Source organism: Podarcis vaucheri (genome assembly GCF_965113315.1).
Source record: "Podarcis vaucheri genome assembly, chromosome: 3".
NCBI classification, from domain to species: Eukaryota; Metazoa; Chordata; class Lepidosauria; order Squamata; family Lacertidae; genus Podarcis; species Podarcis vaucheri.
This window is the reverse complement of record NC_138761.1, coordinates 60,265,033-60,289,067: the sequence shown is the minus strand read 5'-3', so window position 1 is coordinate 60,289,067 and position 24,035 is coordinate 60,265,033. Positions and strand designations below refer to the sequence as shown.

Genomic DNA, 24,035 nt, shown 5'->3' with positions numbered 1-24,035 from the left:
TTATATGATTTCATGGCAGGGTTGGGTGGGGCCATTCCGAAAGGTTCCTCAAAAATGTTGAAAGATTGTAGATAGTTTTTGAGTAATCTGAGGAGAACTTACACGTCTTTAGTACCATCCTATCTGGACAGCAAGATAGCATTTATGAGAAAGAGTAGACCTCATATTCTGGAATGTCTTCCATGGGCTGTGCTGTCTAATGCATAACCTAATTTTGTGTGTGTGATCATTTCTCTTTTGACTAAAGATGCTCTCAGGTGGTATGTGAGCTCCCTCTAGTGCTTCCAGGCAGGATTGCAGCTAAATTAAAGTTGTGCCAACCCCCACCAGTTTAAACGCCTCCCTTCATGCAGAGAAGTCTCCTTCTCCCTTGGCTCAGGCTCCCTTTTTTGACTGTTCTTGTCAACTGGTCTTGGTTGTTTGTGGCTGTTCCTTGTGTTATTAAAGGGAGAGAATAAATGTAGCATCTTCCATGTGTGTGTGGAATTGTTTGTGTGTCTGCCTCAGGGTTGTTTTTTGTGGAGGGCGGTGAGTTGATTGGTTGTGAGTTTGCTGTTTTGTTTTGTTTTGTTCACCTGTCTAGCCTTGTTTTTCCTCTGTTGTCAGCTCTACCACTTCCCACTCTGTTTCATACTGTACTTTGCCCCCCTCCACCCCCAATTTCCCACACAACTTCACCTATTTAAAATAAATTCTTTTTCACTGACTATTATTTGTACTGATTTTGAGCTTTTCGCCCCTTTTGGGTTATTGGAGTGTATTTCCCTCAGCCAGGTTCTTTGGCAGTTTGTTGTTGTGCGCATAGTTCTTTAGGCTGAACATGTTTGCCTTTGCTGAGGCACTCTTTTGACAGTGTGTGTTCCAGCCTACGCTTCCAGGGTTACCCACCCTATCTGTTGTCATCTCGGGCATGTCCCACCTGACAGGAAAAAGAACTGTTGGCCTGTAAAATATATTTTTCATTACTCTGGGCTACCTAGTTTTTTCTTGATTTGGTCTAACTGACTCTACTTCTACACTGCTTCATACATCCAGAGAAGCCCTGAGCAGTGTATGTTCTTGTTGGTGTTACTTGTTGCTATTTTTATTCTTGTGTTGATTGCGGGTGGTGGCAGCTTGGACAGTTGTGTAAAACCCTGTAAGAGCTCGAAGGAGCTTAGATCCCAGCTGAGAGCATATTTTCACTCCAGCACACTTTTTATATATGTAAGCCCAGTGGCTCTTTTTAGTGTGATATGGGGGCTTTTGAAGTGCCTAGAATATTCTCAAGTAACCCCTCCAATTTTTCCACTGTTCTGTTTGTTCATGTACCCCCCCCCCCCACAGCAACTACTTCTTCTTAATAAACTGGTTCTCAGCCACAGATCATACTGTGAATATGAGGGTGCCACAATACCAAACAGCCAATCATATTTGTTGTTGTAGCTGCATCACGTATGTTTCTCAGAATTGGCAACAGCAATGCTTCCTGCGTTTCATTGCTGTCAATGGCTCTGGATGGCAGGCTTATTGTTTACTGGAGAAGAAATCATCCACCAAATAAGATGAATGAGACTTTGCAGGACTGATCCCCAAAGTCATCAACAGTGGAGGTCCCTCTTTGCTTGCATATTCCGTGGGTCTCTGGAGTGGGGAGCTCTTTCTATTTGCCACTCTCTTTGAAGTTGTTCTGCAGGCAGATGAAGACACTCCTGTTGTATTTTTTCAGAGTTGATTCCTGCTGATGTCCTTAGATATTTTATGGCCATTTAGTCATTTTTTAATTGCTCAGTGGTATTGTACACTACGTTGGGACTACTGTTTAGGAAACAGTTACAAAGATTTGGTGAAAAGTGGTACACACACACACACACACACACACACACACACATATATATATGTTTATGGCATTAATCTGTTTCCCTCCCATGTTGCATTAAGCATCAAAATATTAAATCAGCAGTGAATCAATGTTTGCTTTTATTAAATTATTAATTAGGCTTCCTCTTTGGTTTCATTGTTGTCTCTGTCTTAGATTTCCAAGAGCCATATGCTGTGGTCGTTCTTCTAGAAAAAGATTTAGTACTTATTGATCTTGCACAAAATGGGTAAGAATTCAGAATATAATGAGGTTATATAAAGGTGTGTTTCTCGTAGGTATCATGGATGGAGTTTACCAGTCAAGGTTGTTGCATTTAACAAAACACTAAGTTTTCTATTGTGATTTGCTTGTAAATAGCCCCTGAGTGTGTGTGTATTCCTAATGGTGAATGAAGAAATGAAGATAACTCACAGTGAATTCTTCTTTACAGTAATCCAGTGTCCACATTTGTCTATCATGCTAAACTATAACATGATCTCCTCCTGCTGTGTGACCAAGACAATTCCAGCAGCTTTTGCTTCACCACAGTTTGATAAGCACACTTTCGGGTCCAGATGTTAGAGCAAGCTGCACTTAAAGGCAGAAGCTTCCAAACACATAATCCTGGCCATGCAGGAAGAGGATTGGGAAGTACCCCAGACCGAGGCTCACTGTAGTTTGTACCTCTTCATTTTTGTAATTCTATAAACCAGCGTTCAGCAAGATGTGTGAACTTGGCCAGTATGGCACACTGTGTGATATTCAAACACTCAATATACCTGATAGGGAGAACATAGCTATGGCTATGTGTTGTGTTATAGCTGCTAATTTTCATCTTAAAAATAATATTTAGTTATACATAAAATTAGGTTAGATCTTTTAATGACAGCAGGAGTTCATATTAGGGCTGGGATATTACAAGATAATTTCTGAAAAAATCTTTACTAATGTGTTTTGAGTATACTAGTATTCCAAAGTGATTTATATTTATTCACATAGATTATAAATATTTGAGCTCCTTTCCCCCTTTGCTGCTTTACTTTGTACTCGCTTGTATTCATTTACTATATTTTCCTTTTTTTGCATTGACATTTTTATCATTGTTTAATACCACCTTGGGAGAAAGTGTTGCATCCTACAAATTTTATTTATCAGCTAACTAACTGCTTTCATGTTTTCATCCCTTCATTAAAGGTATCCTATATTTGAGAATCCCTATCCCTTGAGTATACATGAATCTCCAGTTACCTGTTGTGAATATTTTGCCGATTGTCCTGTGGACCTTATTCCAGCACTTTATTCAGTTGGGGCTCGCCAGAAACGTCAAGGTTATAGTAAAAAGGTACCAAAGGGAGTTAATATCTTTATTACTAAGCAACCGTATTCCATGTGTTTGGATTTAATCAGCTTGTTTGTTTTAAATAGGAATGGCCTATCAATGGTGGAAACTGGGGTTTGGTCACACAGAGTTATCCAGAGATCATTATTACTGGGTAAGTAATAAGACTACATTAGATTGGCCAAGGCTGCCAAAGTAAATGTGGGGATAGGCATCATTTATGCATCATTATTCATAAACTGGTATATTGTAACCTACACATATTTTAGGGTAATTTAGATAATTGTCTGTCATGCTTAAAGTAACATTATGAACTAATTTGAGGTGGATGAAAGGCATTGCTTTGCCTTGCCCCTTTTTAGGGGAGAAGAGAAATGTATTGGGAGAAAAGAAAAGAAAAGGACTTACAGCCCCCCAAACCACCTGCTGTGTGACATTTCACTGGCATTTACCATCAGCTTTTATTAGAAATATAAATGTAGAGTTAGGGCTAGTGTTGAAAATTATAATAGCGGAAAAGATTACTTTATGATCCTTGATCTGAGCTAAAATTGCATTGTGGAGGACAGGTACTTATGGTGCAGAGGGATATTATTTTTCTGATTTCTGTCATCCTAATGTATAACAGAAGAGTTAAAATGAGCAAGCTAGTAAAGGTTTCCCTGCTTACTTGAGAGCAATATCTGCAACAGTGGGGATACTTCTCCAGTGGCTCTCAGCCTCCACCTTTCTTTGCAATAGCTTACACATTTGTAGCCATGTTTGTATCAGGCATTTAAAACATTTAAGTAAGGTCAGCTGGTGGTTTGAGTTATTTTAAATGTTGTATAATTTATCTAATGAAGTTTTCTTGGACGTATGAGGTGCTAGCCAATTTGCGCAGAGAAAATCTGAAAAATCAACATGTATATCTGTGAATTTAAAAATATGTTGCTTTCTGTTATCTTTTGAATGTGAAACATTTCAGACACTCAGTGGGTTCTGTGGGTGGTTACTGTGAATAATATGTTGGCAATAATGCTGGCTTTTAAGTAGTGTTGGTGTTGATACCACTACTTCTTTTTGTTTTTCTTTTCAACATATCAGAAAAACAAAGAAAAACAAAAATTAGCTTTGATTATTTGTTACTTGTTTGATTATGGGAATGGTTTTCAACATTTACTGTACTCTCTCTGTCTAGATCCATAGTCCTCAGACAAAGAACATTTTTTAAAACAATTAATTATATAAAATATGGGTAACCAATGTTGTTGAGTGACAGCTTGCATGTTAGCTGGGGCTGATGGGAGTTGTAGTTCAACAACATCTGGAGGGCAACACTTGGGCTATCATGTTCTAAAGCAACATCTAAGACACAAGTGATTTCAGAATTTTTAAACCATGCACATTGATATTAAAAGATGAATGGAACTAAACTGTTTTAAAATGAGAAAAGTCCGCATAAAACCAAATCCTATCATACTTCTCTTAGTGAGGTAGTGAGGAGAATTAGCACTTGCCCTCATGAGATGACACCAGCTGTTGGTGTTGCAATGCATGTGGGATGGATTTGCAGCACAGTCCTATTCACATTTATGGAAAAGTAGGTCCTGCTGAGTTCATTGAAGCTACTCACTAGTAAATGTTCTTAGGATTACAGCCTTAGTTGCACTGGAAATCATTTGGTTCTATAGAGCAAAATAAAAAAACCTACAATCTGTTGCCCCCTCTCACTTTGTTAAGAGAGGGCAAAATCCATTATTCATCCCAGATTATAAAGTCACCATGACAAGAGGTTGAGTTTAGCACCAGTCTTGGTGGTGTCTTCAAGTACAACTCTTTACCTCTTCCATATAAGTGAATGTCTGTTATTTACTTCTATTGGAAATGTAAAACTCTACATTTAGCAACATGATTATAGAGTATCATGCCCATTATGCTTGATACTGTATGACTTAGGCAGCACCAATGGGATCTTCTTGGAAGTTTTAAATGTCTCCTCATTCAGAGTACGCATAGATGCATTGTATCTTCCTAGGACTTCCTTCAGCAAGCCTTCCCTCAACATGCAGCTCACCTATGATAGGCTAATACTAAGAAGAAAATAGGAGCATATGGGTTTGTTACATCAATTTAACATCACTAACTAAATCTCATCGGCCTTGCTATTCCTTTTCTAAAGAGATTTTGCTTTAAAAAATTCTTGTTTTGATAGGCATGCAGATGGATCGATCAAGTTTTGGGATGCCTCTGCAAGTGAGTGTTTTGCTTAGTTGTGGAAGAATTGTTTAAAAAGTGCTGCTGTGAAACTGTTGCCTTATAGATGACGTCTTTTGGGGTTTACTCGCCTTGTTTGCTCAAATCTCCTGTACTTAATTCCCATTGGAATGAATGGCCCTAAATTAGTTGTGACCAGGAACAGCCCGCATCTGCAGAACTGCCTCTCCCACAAGAGGTGGCACTGCTTCTTGCCAGATTGCTGTAGGGGATGGGGCAGGGTGGCTGTGAGGTCCAGGCTGTAAAGGCACACCAGCAGGAGAACCGTATGGGCTCTGCTAGTGTGCCCTTAACACCACAATCCCTCTGCCCTGCCTCTGTGACTAAATTGTCTGCTCAGCTTAAATAGGACTTGAGTGTAATTAACCTCTGAGCCAAAAGTTTGATATGAAGGACAGGAAGTAAGGAAGGTGATGGAGGAGATGAGGTTTCAAATCATACATGATAGTTAATTGATATCTCATAAGCAACCCGTATCACATCCTTGAAACACAAATTGAAATCCTGGAGCATAGAAGGTGCTGTAACACTATTTTTGATTATATATTTTGTCTTAATGCCATTTCATAATTGAGGGCACAATCCTTCTCTGCATAAGGGAAGGCTGCCAAGACTTTCTGCTTCTGTGCCCTTTGGATTCTGGCCATAATACACAATGCCCAGGATCCAAAGGGCTGCATGCAATGATTTGCATATAAATTATCAGCCCCCTCCTGGCCCTTGTCTTCCCACTGAAGTTCCTCAGCATCCTGAAAAGTGTTATATTTTGGAACCACATGTGTGTGGAATGCAAATTGATATCTATCTCACTAGCAAACATGCACACATCACCCGCAGAGGAACTTTCAATCAGCGTGAATGGAAATGTGAGCACTGTATTACCATTGTTTCAGAATGGCCTTATTTGAACAATATTTTTGTTTATAGAATTACGTTGGTTTGTACATTTAACTATCTTTATTTTTTATTTTATTCCTAGTCACATTGCAAGTGCTGTACAAACTAAAAACAGCTAAAGTCTTTGAAAAATCAAAAAATAAGGACGACAGACCTAGCACAGACATAGTAGATGAAGACCCATACGCCATTCAGATCATCTCGTGGTGTGCAGAAAGCAGGATGCTGTGCATTGCAGGAGTTTCTGCACATGTCATTGTTTACAGATTCAGCAAACAAGAAATTACAACAGATGTGATTCCGGTAATTGACAGTTACCTATATTGGACATGCATTTATATATTTGCTAATCCCTATATTTAGCCAATATATAAACTAGTAATACTAACTTGAACATTTTTTTGACTAGTTTATTCCATGCTCAGTGGTTATGTCACTTTCTGTATACTGACAATATGTATTTTAGCACATTCTTGGGAATAGGATTTGCTGAAAACATTAGGCTTACACATTACAAATACAATTAAAATTTAGCTGAAAGTCATTTTATTTTGAAAATGGTAAATTGAAATTAGATTGAACAATTTAATCTTGCATTAGATGCTTGCTTAAAGGTAAAATCTCATAGTAGCTCCTTGGTCACATGTACTTTATACCTGGCCTTATGAAGAGAGTGCAGCTAATATTTTTATACAGGTTTGTTCAGTTTTTTCACCCATTAAATAATAGACAGTGGTTGGAGGGTTTCATAAGTTGTTCATAATCAAATCAAAAATTTGATGGATGAGGCAGACTGTTGACCCATATCAGTAAATATTTGGGAGGGTTTGAGAACACCGTAATGCTTTGGTTGTCTTCATCTAGATTTGAACAGGGAGGGTATAACTTGTTCATTATCTGTATTGCCAATATAGTACAGGCATAGGCAAACTCGGCCCTCCAGATGTTTTGAGACTACAATTCCCATCATCCCTGACCACTGGTCCTGTTAGCTAGGGATGATGGGAGTTGTAGTCCTAAAACATCTGGAGGGCCAAGTTTGCCTATGCCTGATATAGTATCATGGTATTTGATCAAATTTTCTGGATCAATTGAGATGGATGTCCACAGTGCTCTTCAGCTATGGAGGGAGAATGTTCAGCAGTTCTTCTCAATATACACATGTCGCCCAGCTTTGTTTCCATCAAACCAAGAAACAATTGTTTGTGCATTTAATTAATGCCTGAACATATGTAGTTATGGACTGGACGAGCACTAACAAATTGAACCTTATTCCTGATAGGAATGATGACAGGACCATGATGACAGGACAATCTAGGTCTATAAAGATGCTGCTATTTCCTCTCCTAGATGGGGTTACATTGTCTTTAAATGAGAAGGTGCACCACTCTGAAGTATTATTTGATCCTGTGTTACTGCTCAGTTCTGAGGAGGTGGTCACAGCCCACAGAATCAGCTGCAAGTGTTTCTCTAAAACAGGAATGACAAATCGGTGCCGTTCTAAATGTTATTTACCTGCAGCTCCCAGCATCTCTCAGGATAGTGTCAAACAAACCTCATAGTACTCTTGGTACCTTATTGTCTGGTATTTGATTGATACATTGCAGCTTGATACTGTGGTAGAAGCCATCCACTTGTCTTCAATAAGACGTTTTGTATTTAACTTTGTGGAGGTTGTTGAGACCAAAGTAGTGAATTGGCAACTGCAAAATTTGCAGTGCAAAGAACTCTCGGACTGTGTCATGTCTTCTCCATTGTCATTTGCAGATGCTTGAAGTACGGCTATTGTATGAAATAAATTACATAGAGTCTCCAGATTCTGAGCAAGTGCCACCACTGCCTACTCCAGGCACAGGTTCCAACCCTCAGTCCATTGCTCCCCAGTCTCATCCATCCACTAGCAGCAGCTCATCTGATGGGCTTCGGGATAATGTTCCATGTTTAAAGTAAGTGTAAGGCTAGTATTTCTAAATACTGTATCTCACCTTCATAGACTGCTTAATCTTATTGTGGAAAAAACTTTTGGCTTTTGACATGTGCTGCTTTGGGATATGGTTACTCATACTTCCTCCTAGTGTATGCTTTACAAAGGTGTGCTAATAGAAGACACATGTATTGAGCTTGTATCAATGTACAAAGTAATTATATATTGCTTACAGGAGCCTATGAAACTACCTATGTGTTTCAATAGCTGTATTTGCCAAAGTTTGATATATAGCAAGTGCACCTTTTCTTAAAAACAGCATGCCCGTTCTCAGTCCTCCAGAGAGAACCGGATGCCAAATGCCCCCAACTACACATGTAACTTAGAATCTCCTGCCTTATCTCACTTTCCTGTGTCCTTTCCTGTACTGTTTCCTATTCCTTCATATTTGAGATAGAGATTAAGTTATGAGCCTTCAGATTCCTGGTTCAAATTTCAGTTGAGCCATGGACTCAATAGATTAATTTAGGTAAGTTACCAACTCTCAAGTCTAGCTCACCAGTCATGATAAGCCACCAAATTCTACTTTATTGAGACTTGGCAGAGAGCAGAACTAATTGCACTGTGAAATGCTCTTTCCTCTGCCATATGTGAAGCATCAGTTGCTTTAGACACTTTGTAAAGACATACCATTTTGTCCTGCCAGTCCCTGACTCATAAGATTGGTCTCTATTATTACTGAATTTCTGCTTTTATAAATGATTTATAAATGCTTTAAAGAAAAATAAATGTATAATAAGTATTGTGAGTCCTTATGATATAATGCTTAATTTTCCAATCACTTTAGCAAATTATAGTTTGCCATTTCATCTTAACTAAGCAAGCTCTGCTGTGTGCAAACCATCATTTACATGCCAGGATGGGAAAATATGTTAAAATGTGACTGATTAAGCAATTTATGTACACCGGGACCGGGGGTGGGGTGGGCAAATGTGCTCTCCAGTGCTTGCATGTGATCCTTCTCAACATCTGAACATGGCCACTTACATTAAAAAGTCTCATCCACATCATATCTGTTCCAGAGTAAGCATTTGAAGCTGTACTAACTTGTAGTAAGAAATACAACCAGTCATGAAATATGCCCACTCTAGTAAAATTTATTGGCAGACTTCCACAAGGATAAATGTTGTCTACCTTTCCTGTATATTGCAGAGTTAAAAACTCTTCCCTCAAGCAGTCTCCAGGCTACCAGGTTGAGCTGGTTATCCAGTTAGTATGGGTGAGTGGAGAACCACCTCAACAAATAACAAGCCTTGCAATCAACTCTGCCTATGGCTTGTAAGTATATTTGGTGCTGTGCTTTCTCTTCCTTATATCCCATTGTCCTACTGCAGAAGGAATATGAAGTTACTGCTAAATTACTGGATTCATGTTGTTTTGATATGCTACTTCTTACCATGTTTTCAGTAAAAAGGTACTTAAAGGGCCTTCTCATTTATTGTGGTATTCAGCCACAACACATTTCAGTCTTTGTCCAAGGTTCCCTTTCATTACAATAATGTTGTACCATCTTTGTATATTACATGGGGAAAATAGCTTCTGCTGTTAGATGTGTACACAGCACTTTCAGAAAAGTCGACAAATGGTTCTCAGCACAGAACACAATCTTCTGTGCCATCTCTGATTTCTTGAATGTCTTGTATATATTTAGACTACCAGCCGTTTTGTGAAGAGGCTTTTTTTTTTGTTTAGTTTTTTGGTTGTATCTGGGCTAGGTGGACATTCAGAAATAATATGGGAGAATGCAATAATGTGCTGCTGTGACAAGCAGATTAGTCAATTGTTGGAGATTAAAACAAGATGGTGAGAATGAAATAATTGAATGTTGGATGTACAGTGGGGTATTCATTTGGGTAATTGTAGAGCAGAAGGTTAGATGATGTGGCTAAGACAATCAGACCAGCATACGAAACCTCTGGGTGAGACATGGAGGTGTAAGACGTTTTGTAAAAAGTAGAAGTACAGAGTCATCAGTGGTGATGAGGCAAATCTCAAGTGTAGCAGCCAGGAATGGGGAAGATTATATTTTTGTATTCTTCTGCAGCCAGATGGTGGATTGTCTCAGCTCCCATTATATAGATGTGAAAATGCTTCTTTGGTTAATCGCAACAGTTCGGAATCAAAAATCTCCTGTTGGTGTTTCCAGCTCATTCTGTTGTTTTTATCTTGCTTGTTGTTTAGAGTTGCATATTATTACAGTATGTATTGTTCTTACTGCCTGTTTACTTAAACCTGTTTTATAAGAAATAAATCTTAATGTAAAACCATGCCAAGCACAAACGCATGTCAAGGACAAACTAACAAGGCAGCTATTAGCTTCTTCCCGCACTGCAACAAAACAGTTACCCTTGAGTAAGCAGTGGACAGTAATCATTTTATGTCAGGTGGAGGTTTGCTATTTAGCAAGGCAATAGTGTATTGGTTTTATTCTCAGCAACTACTACTAAAATAAATTGTTCTTTGAATAGTTTTTCGTGCAAACTTACATTTCTAAATGTTATATAAGAATAGATTTTAGATTTTGAAAAATAATCAGTTCAACTAGTTCCTAAAAATGGAAAGTAAAATGTTGTACTTAACATAAGCATATATTTGGATATCAATCATTCATTGCCATCATATTCTTTCTAATAAATTTTCTTTCAGAGTAGTTTTTGGCAATTGTAATGGTATCGCAATGGTTGATTACATCCAAAAGACCACACTTTTAAACCTTGGCACCGTTGAATTGTATGGTTCCAATGATCCTTATAGGAGGGAACCCCGATCTCCACGTAAAAGCAGACAACCATCTGGAGGTAAGGTCATACACTGGATACTTGCTGATAAATTTTTGTATTGGTCTTCTACTTACTGGACTGCAAGCTGATTAGGAGTGCATGCGACTAGCTTTTTCCTTGAAAGTAACTTGCGCAAACCGAAAGGTTTATATGTTGATAATATTCTGTAGGGGCTTCTTTTTAGAAAACATCATCTGATTATGGTAGGCAAACAGTCTTCATTTTAAGAGTATTCCAGACTGCCAAATTTAGCATATATAATAAGCACACATTATTATTATTATTATTATTATTATTATTATTATTATTATTAATTATTACCCCATTTCCCCCAGCCACTGTGGGCAGCTTACAGAACATATAGAAACATAATAAAATGTCGAACATTTAACGTTTTCCAATACAGGGCTGCCTTCAGATGTCTTCTAAAAGTTGTGTAGTTCTTTATTTCCTTGACATGGGGGGCACATTCCACAGGGAGGGTGCCACTGTCTAGAAGGCCCTCTGCCTAGTTCCCTGTAACTTTACTTCTCACAGTGAAGGAACTGCCAGAAGACCCTCTGAGGAGGACGTCTGTGACTGGGCTGAGTGATGGGGATGGAGATGCTCTTTCAGGTATACTGGGCTGAGGCTACTTAAGGCTTTAAACGCCAGCGCCAATATTTTGAATTGTGCTTGGAAATGTACTGGGAGCCAGTGAAGATCCTTTAGGACCAGTGTTACATGGTCCCAGCGGCCACTCCCAGTCGTCAGTCTAGCTGCCACATTCTGTATTAGTTGTACTTTCTGAGTCACCTTCAAAGGTAGCTTCCCCAGTATAATATTCTACTTCATTACTTTCTATACAAAAAGTGTTATTCTTTACCAAGGTTTATGTGCTCACATCAACCATCTTCCATTGTCTTGCCTTTCCCTGTTTGAGATTTACTTTTCGTCTTCCTTTGTGCTATCACACCCTGTTATCATAAATGCCCTGTTAATTTATTCTGAACTAACTGCTTCACAGAACCACTCAGCACTTAACCCCTTCATTTTTGGACACAATTATTTCAGCATGCTGTATTTGATCTGTTAAGGTATGTATTGGCACATGGAAGCAAACACATAAATTCAGCAAACCACAAGCCTGAAATTCTCAGAGGAGGAAGTACACATGAACAGAAAATTTTGGAGGTGCTTCATACCTGAAGATGTGGACAAGCTGCTTGAAGAAGTGCAGCCAACCAGCTGCTCTTTGATGCTTGCCCACCTTGGCTTCTGAGAGCTAGCCGTAGACAGTTGGCTGGGTTTGCAAGGAGTGATTAATGCTTCACTTGAGGAGAGGGACTGACCACCTGCCTGGAAGAACATGGTGGTGTGGCTCCTCCTTTGGAAGACATTTTTGGTCCCAGAAATATTAAATCACTATTGCCCAGTACCAAATAACTAATTTTTGGACAACGCTTGAGAGAGTTGTGGCAGTACAGCTTTAGACATGCCTGGAAAAAACTCTTTGCTTAGATCCATTTTAGTCTTGCTTCAGGCCCGTTATGGTACTGAAGCCACCTTGGACATCCTGGTTGATGACATTTGTCAGGAGAGAGGTGAGAAGAGTGCAAGCCAGCTCATTCTCCTTGACTTCCCACTGTCCTTCTGGATCATCTCAGGGAGGTGGGGGTTGGAGGCACTGTACTTCAGTAGTTCCAATCCTTCATCCAGGGCTGTTTCCAGGGCTGTGCCATGAGAGTTGTCCCGTGGTGTCCTGCAGTATTCTATTTTGTCCCTGGAACATCTATATGAAGCCACTGGGAACTGCCATCAGGAAATTTGGTGTCACCAATATGCAGATGATACCCAGTTCTGTTTCTCTGTTGCATATGAATTGGGAGAGGTAGTCAGGATGTTAGACTGATTCTTATAGGTGGTGATGGACTGTGTGTGAGCCAATAAACTGAATCAGAATCCTGAAAAGAAAGCAGTATTATGTGTTCCAGGTTCTTGATTCTGGGATGTGGGGACCTGTCATGGTTGGGGTTGTACTTCCCTGGAAGTAGCATGTCCATAGCTTGGGAGTGCTACTGAATTCAGCCTTGTCATTGGAGGCTCAGTTGGCCTTGGTAACTAGGCATGCCTTTTTCCAGCTCTGGATGCTTCACCAGTTACAGTCTAATTTGCAGAGACAGCTTGGTCACAGTACTCTATGCTCTGGGAAGCCAGCAGCCAGACTACTGACTAGGGCTCCCTTTAGAACTCACATAAGCCCTGTTCTAAAAGAGCTGCACTGGTTGTTGGTTTGTTTCTGGGCTTAGTTCATGGTGCTCACTTAGTCCCCAAATATCTGAAAGACCACCTCCTTTCCTACAGACCTTCTTGGGTGTTAAAATCAGCGAGGTTGGTAGTTCCACTGTCCTTAGAGGTCTCGGAATGTGACCTGAGATAAGAGCATTCTCTGTGTGGAATACCCTCCCCACAGAATTATATCTGTCACCTTCATTATACAGCTTTTTGTCATATGCTTAAAGACACCTGTTGTGAGCATAGTTTGTTTTAATCTTTTTTGAATGCTTTATGTTCTATTATCCTGGGACCTTTTAGTGTAGCCAGCCCCTGGAACCTTATAGTATGCAGTAACCACAGTACACCACTCTTCCACAGGAGGAAGAATGTGAAAGAAGTAAAAGTGTAGTGAGAACATGCTTCTTCCCCCAAGTGTTTGGGGATATATGTCTCTGCTTCAAATGCCATGTTTAATGTGGCACACTTCCTGTGAAGGTCATTGGTTGAGTATTGGCTCCATCTGGTGGTTGAAGGTGGGAACAGAACTTGTGGGAAGTAGGCAGCTCCTAGTTGACTCTTGCCTTCATCAAAGTAGTCACATTGCTTTTGAGCTCCTGTTCTTTCTCTCCTCGGGTTTTCTCAATTCTACTTTTTCTTCTTCGTTCCAGTGTTTGCCTTCCTCTTAACTGTTTCTAAGCCATCCCATTCTCCCTTCAGTATACCAGGGCAGTATGGTTGTCGCTCCTAACCTTCTCTCCTCCTCACAACTGCTCCAGCACTTTCTTCTCTCGGCCTGTCTCTTGTCACCTGAGCCCTTCTTTCTTGGCTGTTTTCTACATTCTTTGCTGCCCGCATCTCTCCTATAAATAGAACCCCTTTGCCTTGCCTGCTTGCCTTTTCTCATCCTGATTTCACCAGTAACTGCTTCACTGGAGGATGGAGGCAGGTTTGTTGGTATTTGAACCTCGGCGATTCTTCTTAGCTGTTTTGGACCACTGCACCTTCTGGTTTGGTGTGTGCTATGTATCCATGCCTCAGCATTCTGGCTTTCTGAAGAGTAGGGATGGCAGTCAGTGTGCTCTCTGGTGGCAATAGCCATGCCTCCTGCCCAAACTCAGTCTTTGAATAAACTTAAAGTGCCTGCTAAGGCAGCTTTTCCTTCTTCCTCTAAATGTAAGACCTTTGCTCAGCATTTGCCTCATAAACAAGCACTAAGCATCTCATAGGCAGCCCTTATCCATAGAAAGAAATGAATCCATTTATTATATCTGTGGACAGTCTGGACCTTTAACAACATTTGCCTTCACCATTGCCTGGGCCTGATGGGTTTTATCTCTCATGACTCCCACTATGTGCCTTTGCTCTGCAATGGCCTTAGACTTCATTGCCCTCCTGCAGAACTTACCTCAGCACCATTTAAGGGGGCATCTGTTCTTGTTGAACCAAAATCCTTTACAAAGTCCATACCATTTCCTTCTACTTTTAAAAAAGATCCTGAAGGCAGAGAGGGACTCTGCCTCCTTGTAGTATAAAAAATATGTTTCATAGTTAATTAATACTATAGTTTAGAGTCTATTAGTAGAGGTTCAGTAAATTGCTGTCTCCTTGGGCCTGGGCTTATTGTACACCATTCCTTGATTTCTGATCTTACCTGAGTCCTTCATAAAATCAGGGAGGAAAAGCCACAGTGGTCCTTTTAGCTTCCTTCTGACCACAACGTCTGTGGCTGTTGGAGATCCTGATCATGGCAGTATCTCCATGGCACCCTCTTTGCTGTCTGGATGTCAGAACTGCCTACTTCTCACAAGTTCTGTTCCTGCCTTTGACCATCAGATATGGAACCAATATTCAACCAATAACATTCATCAGGCACTGAAGATCTGCTCTTCTGGTAGTAACCAATGGAACTTTTTGTGTACTCTTATGCAATTATGAATTACTATAATAGCCACATGGAACACTGCAAATGTTTCAGATATAAACTGCAATATTCCATGAACTACCACTTCGTAATGGTTGTAAAACTATTTATGGCTATTGAATAAGCAGCAATTCTGGCTCTTCCTACCTACCTTTCCTAGTAGTTCCATATTGAAGATGGTTAAATAATTGTAGTTGTATTAAAAGAATAAGTACAAGTAAGTCTGGCTATTTTATAATATTAGTAATATATTCTATTAAATGAAACAGTTAAACAGCTGAGTAGGGATAGGTTTGTTTTGTCATTAAATTGTTAGTAGTATTAATGGGAAATTTTATAAATATTACGTAAGACAACAAGTAAATTATATTACACTGTGTGAATTCTGGCACATGCATGATTTGTTGTATTTCAGTTGCTGTCTAACAATTTCCCACAAATACATTTTTTGCTTGGATATTAAAGTTTTTCTGCAGAATTTTTTTCTTTCTCCAAATATACTGTGTTGGTGTTTTTGTCTTTCCTTTCTCATTGCTTCAATAAGGCATGCTGGCTGTGGCTTCTTGCATGTGTGGCCTCTCTAACTTATATTCAGAGTCTGTGAAAAAACTTCGCACCTCTTATATAAGTAAGTCATCTCATAAGAATAAAGTGTTTTAACATCCAGTTGATTAGGTTATATGCATTCATCACCCTGAATATTTTACCATAGCCTTTACTTTTCAGCTTCTTTCACTAACATATCAGCAGAGATTAATTCTATATTAATATAATTATAGACTGTTACCTGAGATACTATCAATATGGAATGTTGGGTACAATAAGATCCAGATTACATCCTTCATCTATTTTGCAAGCAACAGTAAAAAAGTGGCATTAGTCGATAATAGAATACAAGTCACAAATGTGCAGTGGTGCCCACAAATGTGCACAAATGCGTGCAGTGGTGTCCACAAAGACCTTCATTGGTGCCCTTGGACAAAGGACCAAGACTCTTTTTTAATAAAAAAGTAAATCTCTAACCCTCCTGGAAAGAAAGTTATGAAGCAAAAATGTACAGGTAACCTTCTAAGCAATTTCTGTGAAATGAGCTAGCCTGGCTGCCTCTGTCAGTCTGCTCTGTCTGCTTTTTAGCCAGCGAGTGAAGTCAGAGCTGTGATTGTTGAGTGTGTTGTATGTACACCAGACAATATTAGTATTGGTATTACAGTTAATTTATTAATCACCTTCTAAACCACTGTCTCAAGGTGATTTATATATAAAATAATTTAAAGTGGTTAAAAACACAAAAACACATCAATTTAAAATGAACCTAAAACTTGTTATAAAGACCCATTTATCCAGCTGGGAAAGCCTTCTGTTTCTCCTTTCCATTTAGTGCACTTTTCCTGCTTGTCTTATTTGCTAGTAGTCCCTGGAATCTCCGAAGTTTATCCTTCCTTTTTTCCTAGTGACCAGGATGCATTTTTCTTGTGGTGGGTTCTATTGAGATCAGATACTGCCTAGAAGTTATTTTCTGCAAATACTTCTACACAATAAGTGTGGGTGAATTTTAAAGCATCCCCTCCCTAAATGGCAAAATTCAAAATGTGAACTTTGCAAAAGAGGCTTAGGCGTGTCTCCTGCTGTGCTGGACTTAAAGCCAGGCACTCATTAAGAATTCACTATATAGTTAAATGATGATACAATATTATACATGTCATACGTTTCATTCAAGTAAAAGTGACCTTAACTGTTCTTGGGGTGCAGGTGCAGACATGTCTAAACAACAAAGGTGTAATTGCAAATGGCAGGATAGAAGATGACCCAATAGGGTGTGTACTGGCCCCAGTATTGTACTGTGCATTTCTTAAAATTTCTGTCTCTCTGTGTTGGTCTGTGGTCTCTGGATTAATCTGTAATTCAGGTTTTGAGCAGATCTGTAAAATGAAGCTCTCTGTTCTCTCTTCGCTATGGAGGGTAATGGAGGGCAGTGCAATTCATTGGTTCTGTTCCTGCTCCTAGGGCTGTTTCCAGAGAATAGTTTGGGGAGGACCATTGTTTGGCACCATGGGAGTGGAGCTGTAGGTTTCATCTTGTCCTCCATGCTATGTAACATCTATCCGAAAATGCTGGGCTCTCATCAGGGGGTTTGATGTGAGGTGTCACCAATATGTGGGTGCTAGACCAATGCTTGGAGGCAATAATGGGTGGGATGTGGCCCAATAAGTTGAAGGTGAATCATGAAAACACAGGTATTATGTGTTCTAAGTTGTTGAGTCCAGGACGTGGGGGCATGGTGTGTTCTGCACAGCTTGGGAGGGGAGGATAGTCCAGGATCCAGTATTGTCATTTGAGGCTCAGTTGGCCTTGATGCTTAGATATACCTCTTTCCAGCTTTTGACTGGTTTACAGCTCTAGCCTCTTATGAACTGAGATGGCATGATCATCATACTCCATCCACTGATAACTTCCAGGCTGGATTATTACAATGCACTCTATGTGGAGCTGCCTTTGAAGATGACTTGGAAACTGCAACTGGTCCAAAATACAATAGCCAGGTTACTGGTGGATTTCATTTACAACACACCTCTTTACTCTGGCCTTTGATACCTGAAATACATATTGTCAGGGAACTGACATCGGAGCTAGAGGCGGAGGGAAGGCTCTCAAATGATGCTGGAGAAGGGCCCAGCAGGGGGAGAGGCAGCTCCGCAGATGGGGAAGCAAATCAGCGCAACACCAGGGATATAGAGGGGCTGATGGGGGAATCGGCGAGAGGGCTCCAGGACTCTTCACCGGACACCAGCGGGGAGAGCACGGGTCCTCCGCTACCCACGCTCACCCTGCGCAGAAGACTTCTGTGCAGAGAGAGTAGGAGGAGACTGGGTGTCAAACAACTTTTATGTTGGAAAAGATTTAAGAAACGCCCACTGACGGATTCTGCTAGCGACTGAGGCAGCCACGAAGTGAAGGGCTGCCCAGACTGAAAGGTTTAGCAAGGCAACAAAGCCTGGAGAGGCGGCAACTTACGCATGAGCAACCCATACATATTACACATATTTTAGATGTAATCTGTTTTAACTGTTTTTAACAAGGGCCTTATGGTGAATGGTGTATAATAATAACTAATATTATAATAGAAAATCTAAAAATGGAAATAACCCTTTCCACTTTTGGCCAAAGTGGATATGATTTACAGGCACAGGAGCCCATCTGGATTTAAGGCTGTCAAACTACAAACAAATGGTTGGCTTTTTTGTGGGGGAAGTTAAAAGGTTTTACTTTTCTCTGTATGGGACGCGGGTGGCGCTGTGGGTTAAACCACAGAGCCTAGGGGTTGCCGATCAGAAGGTCTGCAGTTTGAATCCCCGCGACGGGGTGAGCTCCCGTTGCTTGGTCCCTGCTCCTGCCAACCTAGCAGTTCGAAAGCATCTCAAAGTGCAAGTAGATAAATAGGTACCGCTCCAGCGGGAAGGTAAATGGTGTTTCTGTGAGCTGCTCTGGTTCGCCAGAAGCGGCTTAGTCATGCTGGCCACATGACCCGGAAGCTGTACGCCGGCTCCCTTGGCCAATAAAGCGAGATGATCGCCGTGACCCCAGAGTCGGCCACGACTGGACCTAATGGTCAGGGGTCCTTTTACCTTTCCCTTACTTTTCTCTGTAATCCATATTAGGGTGGTACCTTTATTAGGCCATTTAAAACTCCCAGATTCATACATTTAACATTTTGGGGGGAATGGGAGCAATGGCCTGGCTCTTTGTCAGGAATACTTTTGCTTCTCTTTTTTTTCGCCACATCAACTTTTCCAATGCTTGTGTGTATCCTCTCATAGGTTTTACAGATCTCTGATAGGTCTTCCAGCATGAGGCTGCCTAGCTGCCTGTGGAGTTCTGAAGAGTTCTAGATATTAAAGTAGAATAATGTAGTTTTATTTATAACTAACACACACACACACACACACACACACACACTGTGTGTGTGTGTGTGTGTGTGTGTGTGTGTGTGTTAGTTAAGAAAGCCTTCACTCCTGTGATTTTACAAAGAAAATCAAGAGCTCTTCAGTGCCTAGCAAGCAACATTATGGACAGCCTTGTTTATTGCAAAGCCCATGGACCTAGAGAAACCTAGAACTATAAGATAACAAACAACAGATTGACATGAGGCTTTGTACTTCTGTCTTTCAGTGTCACCTTTACACTTCAACACCTTTCATAACAGCATCTCCTTCCAAAGCAGCCCAAGTATTTCATCATCTGTAGTGATGCCTGTTGTTGCTACTTCGGTTTTGTAGTGGATACAGTGCTTTTTTTATCCTTATCAACGGTCTAGATGCCAAAATCACATGTTGACTGTCACTTTGATTGAGCAAGAGTTCCAAACAACCACCACAGTCCTGGATTTTTCACCACCATGGTGTTTTCTGAAATTAGTGGTTTCTTGGGCCTAGAAGGGCACAGATTATCAAATAGATCAATATATTTGAAGTATGTATTTTTAGGCCTTTCATCAAAATTTGATCTGTTTTGACGACACTGGTAGGCAAATACTTAAACATGTTAAATATTACTAATTCTAGCTTGCTTTTTATAGTCTATGGTGGTTTTTAAATGTAATCTATTTGTCCTTACATGTTCATTCTTATATTCAACTTGGTTACCTTTCTTTGTAATATACTTGTTTACAGTACAGGTAATTTTGCATTAATCACATATATTACACAGAAAAATCACATTGAAAAATGGCTTTCATGCACATCTATACCAACTCCCCTTTTCCCTGAATCTTCATAATCATCCTGTTCCCCAAAGAAGAAACACTGATACTTTGAACAGCAAAACACGTTTGTCAAAACTCTTAGTTAAAAATATAATTAAGTATCGGATTTGATTGTTTCCCCACTGGGCACAAAAATACCTTATGTGTCATGTTTGTGTCAAGAATTAAAAGTGGTCCATAGCTGTTGAAACCTGTTGTGTTCTTTGTATTTTACAGCAGGTCTTTGTGATATTAATGAAGGTACAGCTGTACAAGAGGATCGTTGCAAGTCACCCACCTCAGGTAATGAACTGTTCTTGGAAACGCTTTAGAACTAATAGTACTTCAAAACACCTTGTAGCAGGCTTCTCTTCTCTTTTGTTTTCATGCTCCAGAAGGATTTTTACTATGCCACTGAACTTTACAGTGGTTTTCTCAAATATACACAATTCAGACAAGTACATACAGCTGAATACTTTGTTTGCCTCAAAGCTATTCTTATATATTTGTCATTATTTGTTATTTACAGTGTTTAGAATGCATTACTATAGGAAATACTATATTATAAGGGGAATGTGTTTTATGTCTCTTGGGCTATCTGTTTCAAGAAGAGATTATTCACAGTAGAAATGTGTTCTAACTCCTACTCTCATCACGATATTTTATTTGTAGGAGCTTTCATTGTTCTTTGGCAGAGGTAATTTAAGTGGGAAAAGGTCATCCCACTTTTGTCACTTCTGCTGCTGTTATAGTAAAATTAACCAACAGGGTGGAAAGTAGTATAAGAATAGGAAGCAAGGAGTGAGTAGCGATTTCATTAAACTTTAGAATCTTTATTTCAGCTATGCAACTTAGCAAGTTGTTATCTTTTTCTTAAATAGGAGTTGAGACTTTTTCAGTGGATTAGATTTTAATTGGACCTAGCAAAAAAAACTCCTCCCTCTGCTTCCCTGACTGCTTTTTCAGCGGCAGCAAAATCATCATCATCACAGAATCCAGGGAGCAAGCGGGGGGGGGGGGGCTTACAGTGTCACCACAGGAGTGTGAACAGGGGCTTTTTGTGTACAGTAAGCCTGCAACTTACACACATTTAACTTGTGCAGATTCAGCTTTATGTGCATGGCAAATTTATTTATTGATTCTTAAAAAGCAGGCAGGGTTCTGGGGGAAATGACTCTGGCAATCCCACCCACCAGTGGATTTTGATTAGACACAATTTTGCCTTTAAGTGTGATCCCTGGATTGAGCCATTTTTTAATCATGTGTACTAATTTGCTGAACCCAATCATGAATCTGACTTGGGTAGGGAGGAGAGTGCCTCCCATCACTAGAAGAGAATGAATGTAATATTCCCAAGGAATTCAGCAAGTATTCTTATTGAAAGTAGTAGTTCCTGATATCATTTGTATCATTAATTTTTTTTTCATCTGTACAATGTTGGTATGCATAGAGAAGGGAGGGAAGGTTTTTTTATGTTCTTAGTTAAAATGTAATAAATATATGCATGCAGAAAACTATTTACAAAATTCATTTTTACAGGTAAACAAAGGATGTTATTTCCAATTAGTTTTTTAAGTAATTAATAGCAAAACAACCACACTTCAAATCTTTTCTCTTTTGGATTGAACTACAGAGAATTGGCAAAAGTAGCTATATTTTCATTTGTTATTACAGAGATAAGTGCACTGGAACACGCTTTAGACCTAAATGAAGCTATTTCTTCTGAATTATTTTGGCAATATTGATAATACAAAAATTGACATTTAAAATGTGAACTAGAATCCCTGCTATTATCATGTGAATATTTTTGTTAATCTGAACACAAGCAACCTTTCCAGACTGTTTTGTTTCCCGTTTCCCAATTCCCATCAGAAAATATGTATCTTCTAGGCTTTCCTTTGGTTGTGTGGTCTCATCTGTACTAGAAAATTGTAGCACCAGCATAAGTTCAAAAAATTTAAGCTGTGTATGATGAAAGTAAAACATGGAAGATGCAAAAGTTATCTGTCTCAAATGTAGGTGTCTTTATGTAAATTCTAAGGGCATAAAGCAGGAGATATAGGTGAATACTCCCTCTTTTTTTGCAGGAAAAAAGCCTAGAATTATAAATCATCCATAATACCCAAAGAGGTGTTTATTTAGGGGTTTATTGTTGCATATGATATGGATTAGGATATATAGTCTTTCTCATTTTGTCATCTGTCATAATTTTTTTGTATGCATCCTTTTTTTGTTAATATCCATTTCGTATGTCCCTTTCATTCTTATCTTCACTCATTTAGGTTCTGGTTCTCCCAACAATTCTGATGATGATCAAAAAATGAATAATTTTATAGAAAAGGGTATAGTATTTTTATTTTTAAGAGAATTATCATAAATTTTCATTAGCTCATATTTTTAGTAAATTGACATTTTGTATTGAAATATTATTTGCAGTGAAGACCAAAAGCAGAAAGTTTTCCAAGATGGTAGCCAATGATATAGGTAGGAACTAGAAAAATTCTCCTTTGCTCCTTACCTGGGACCTTATTCTATGCAGCGCTTAACTCTGCAGCAAAACAAAGCACGCTGCATTATATTTGTTAAATTAATATTCTCCTAACCATAGGTGGTGTTCCTTTGGGCTGCTTCTCTGCTAATATACTGTACTCAATTATTAACACAATTCAAGAGATTGGGCTCTTAATTTTCTCTCATTGTATATGCACATCCTTCTACAAAGGTTTTGGTTTCTATTCAGAAATACTGAAAGGGTTCAATCCTGTGAGCATTGCCATATAAAATGGTTTTAACATAGGTTCTCAAAGTGTTAACGCTAATTCTGAAATGCATGAACAATGGTTTTATCTTCTTGGCAATAAAGTACGTAACATTTTAATTCATGTATTTCAGCAATAAGTGTATTCTCTCTGAATCCTTGTTGCTAATTGATCTTTGATCACTGACAATTAAATTGCAAATTACTTATCAAGTTTGCAGTACATGCATAAGGTGGATTGAACCCTTCTGTTGTAAGAGCATAAGAAATAACCTTATTGCTTGGATATGGTTGTTCTGCTTTTTATTTTAGAGTATATCTGTTAAACCTATTGGTCATCTGTTTGAATGGAAATTAAATTACTTATCAGACTTTCTCCCATTTATCATTATTTCTATCTAATTGTTTACTTGTAGTGAGATTTTACTAATTATGTGTAACAATATATATTTCAGAGTAACCACAGTGGCTTATCTCTCTTCTAAATTTGCATATTTACAGCATGTTGTCTAATGGTTATTTTCTTGATCATGTTTCTTCTTTAATATCTTCAGTTTATCACAACGTTCGGTGTCAAAGGGAATTTTATAGATTTAGTTTTAATGTGTTGAAACAACATATCTGTTAATCTGCAAGTTGTGTGCAAGTCACTACAAGTTAAGTGCTTCTTTTCCACTGTTACTCTTCCTGTGTCAACAGGACTGGCTTCTAGGATGCTGTGATGCCCATTCTATGTGCTGCTTTCATTCAAATGTCAAGAGAGCAATGAGGTATCCAGCCACAAAGAAGTCACAGCCATACTGCTCTAGTATGGTTGGGAAATAAAACCAGAAGCTTCTCAAATTAAGGAAGTTTCTACTTGCTGTCTTTTGACTTACTTATTAGCATAGTAAAAAGGAAATGATGGGGAGATTCGCTCTCACAAAAACTGTCACCCACAAGCAGTTCTATGATTAAAGGAAGCACCTGTATAATGGGTAACTAACCAGCCAGCCTGTGTGGCATTGTGCATAAGTGTCTGTAAAAAGAATCCTAGAAGATGCCACAAATTTATTGATGTGTGCTAGATATGCCAGTCAAAAGTATTAGGTTCATTTTCAGAGACAAACTCTGGATGGAGATGGATGTTGCCATCATGCCACTAGTTCTCCAGCTGTGTTACTTCATGATATGCATGACACACCTGTATGCAGCACCAGTTACCTCCAGGTAAAAATCTGCTGCTTTGCCATTGTGTGCAGTCAAAAGAGAAAAAGAAATAACAAA

General features: G+C 39.2%; 1 protein-coding gene across 7 annotated transcripts in view; it reads left to right on the top strand.

Annotated features, from left to right (window-relative positions):
• The window catches only part of STXBP5 (syntaxin binding protein 5), a 118,996-nt gene that overhangs the window by 67,667 nt on the left and 27,294 nt on the right, over positions 1–24,035 (top strand). For 4 of the 7 annotated variants that reach the window (XR_014217484.1, XM_082215215.1, XM_082215213.1 and 1 more), the window contains 11 exons: positions 2,015–2,087; positions 3,035–3,182; positions 3,266–3,333; positions 5,374–5,414; positions 6,415–6,635; positions 8,100–8,278; positions 9,469–9,594; positions 10,963–11,114; positions 20,249–20,314; positions 22,294–22,353; positions 22,448–22,495. Coding sequence is in view for 6 of the 7 variants with exons in the window: in XM_082215215.1 (XP_082071341.1) it covers positions 2,015–2,087; positions 3,035–3,182; positions 3,266–3,333; positions 5,374–5,414; positions 6,415–6,635; positions 8,100–8,278; positions 9,469–9,594; positions 10,963–11,114; positions 20,249–20,314; positions 22,294–22,353; positions 22,448–22,495 (1,182 nt within the window). In the remaining variant the exon portion in view is untranslated. The remainder of the gene's footprint in view (positions 1–2,014; positions 2,088–3,034; positions 3,183–3,265; positions 3,334–5,373; positions 5,415–6,414; positions 6,636–8,099; positions 8,279–9,468; positions 9,595–10,962; positions 11,115–20,248; positions 20,315–22,293; positions 22,354–22,447; positions 22,496–24,035) is intronic. The other 3 variants (XM_082215217.1, XM_082215216.1, XM_082215214.1) reach the window with 2 other exon arrangements.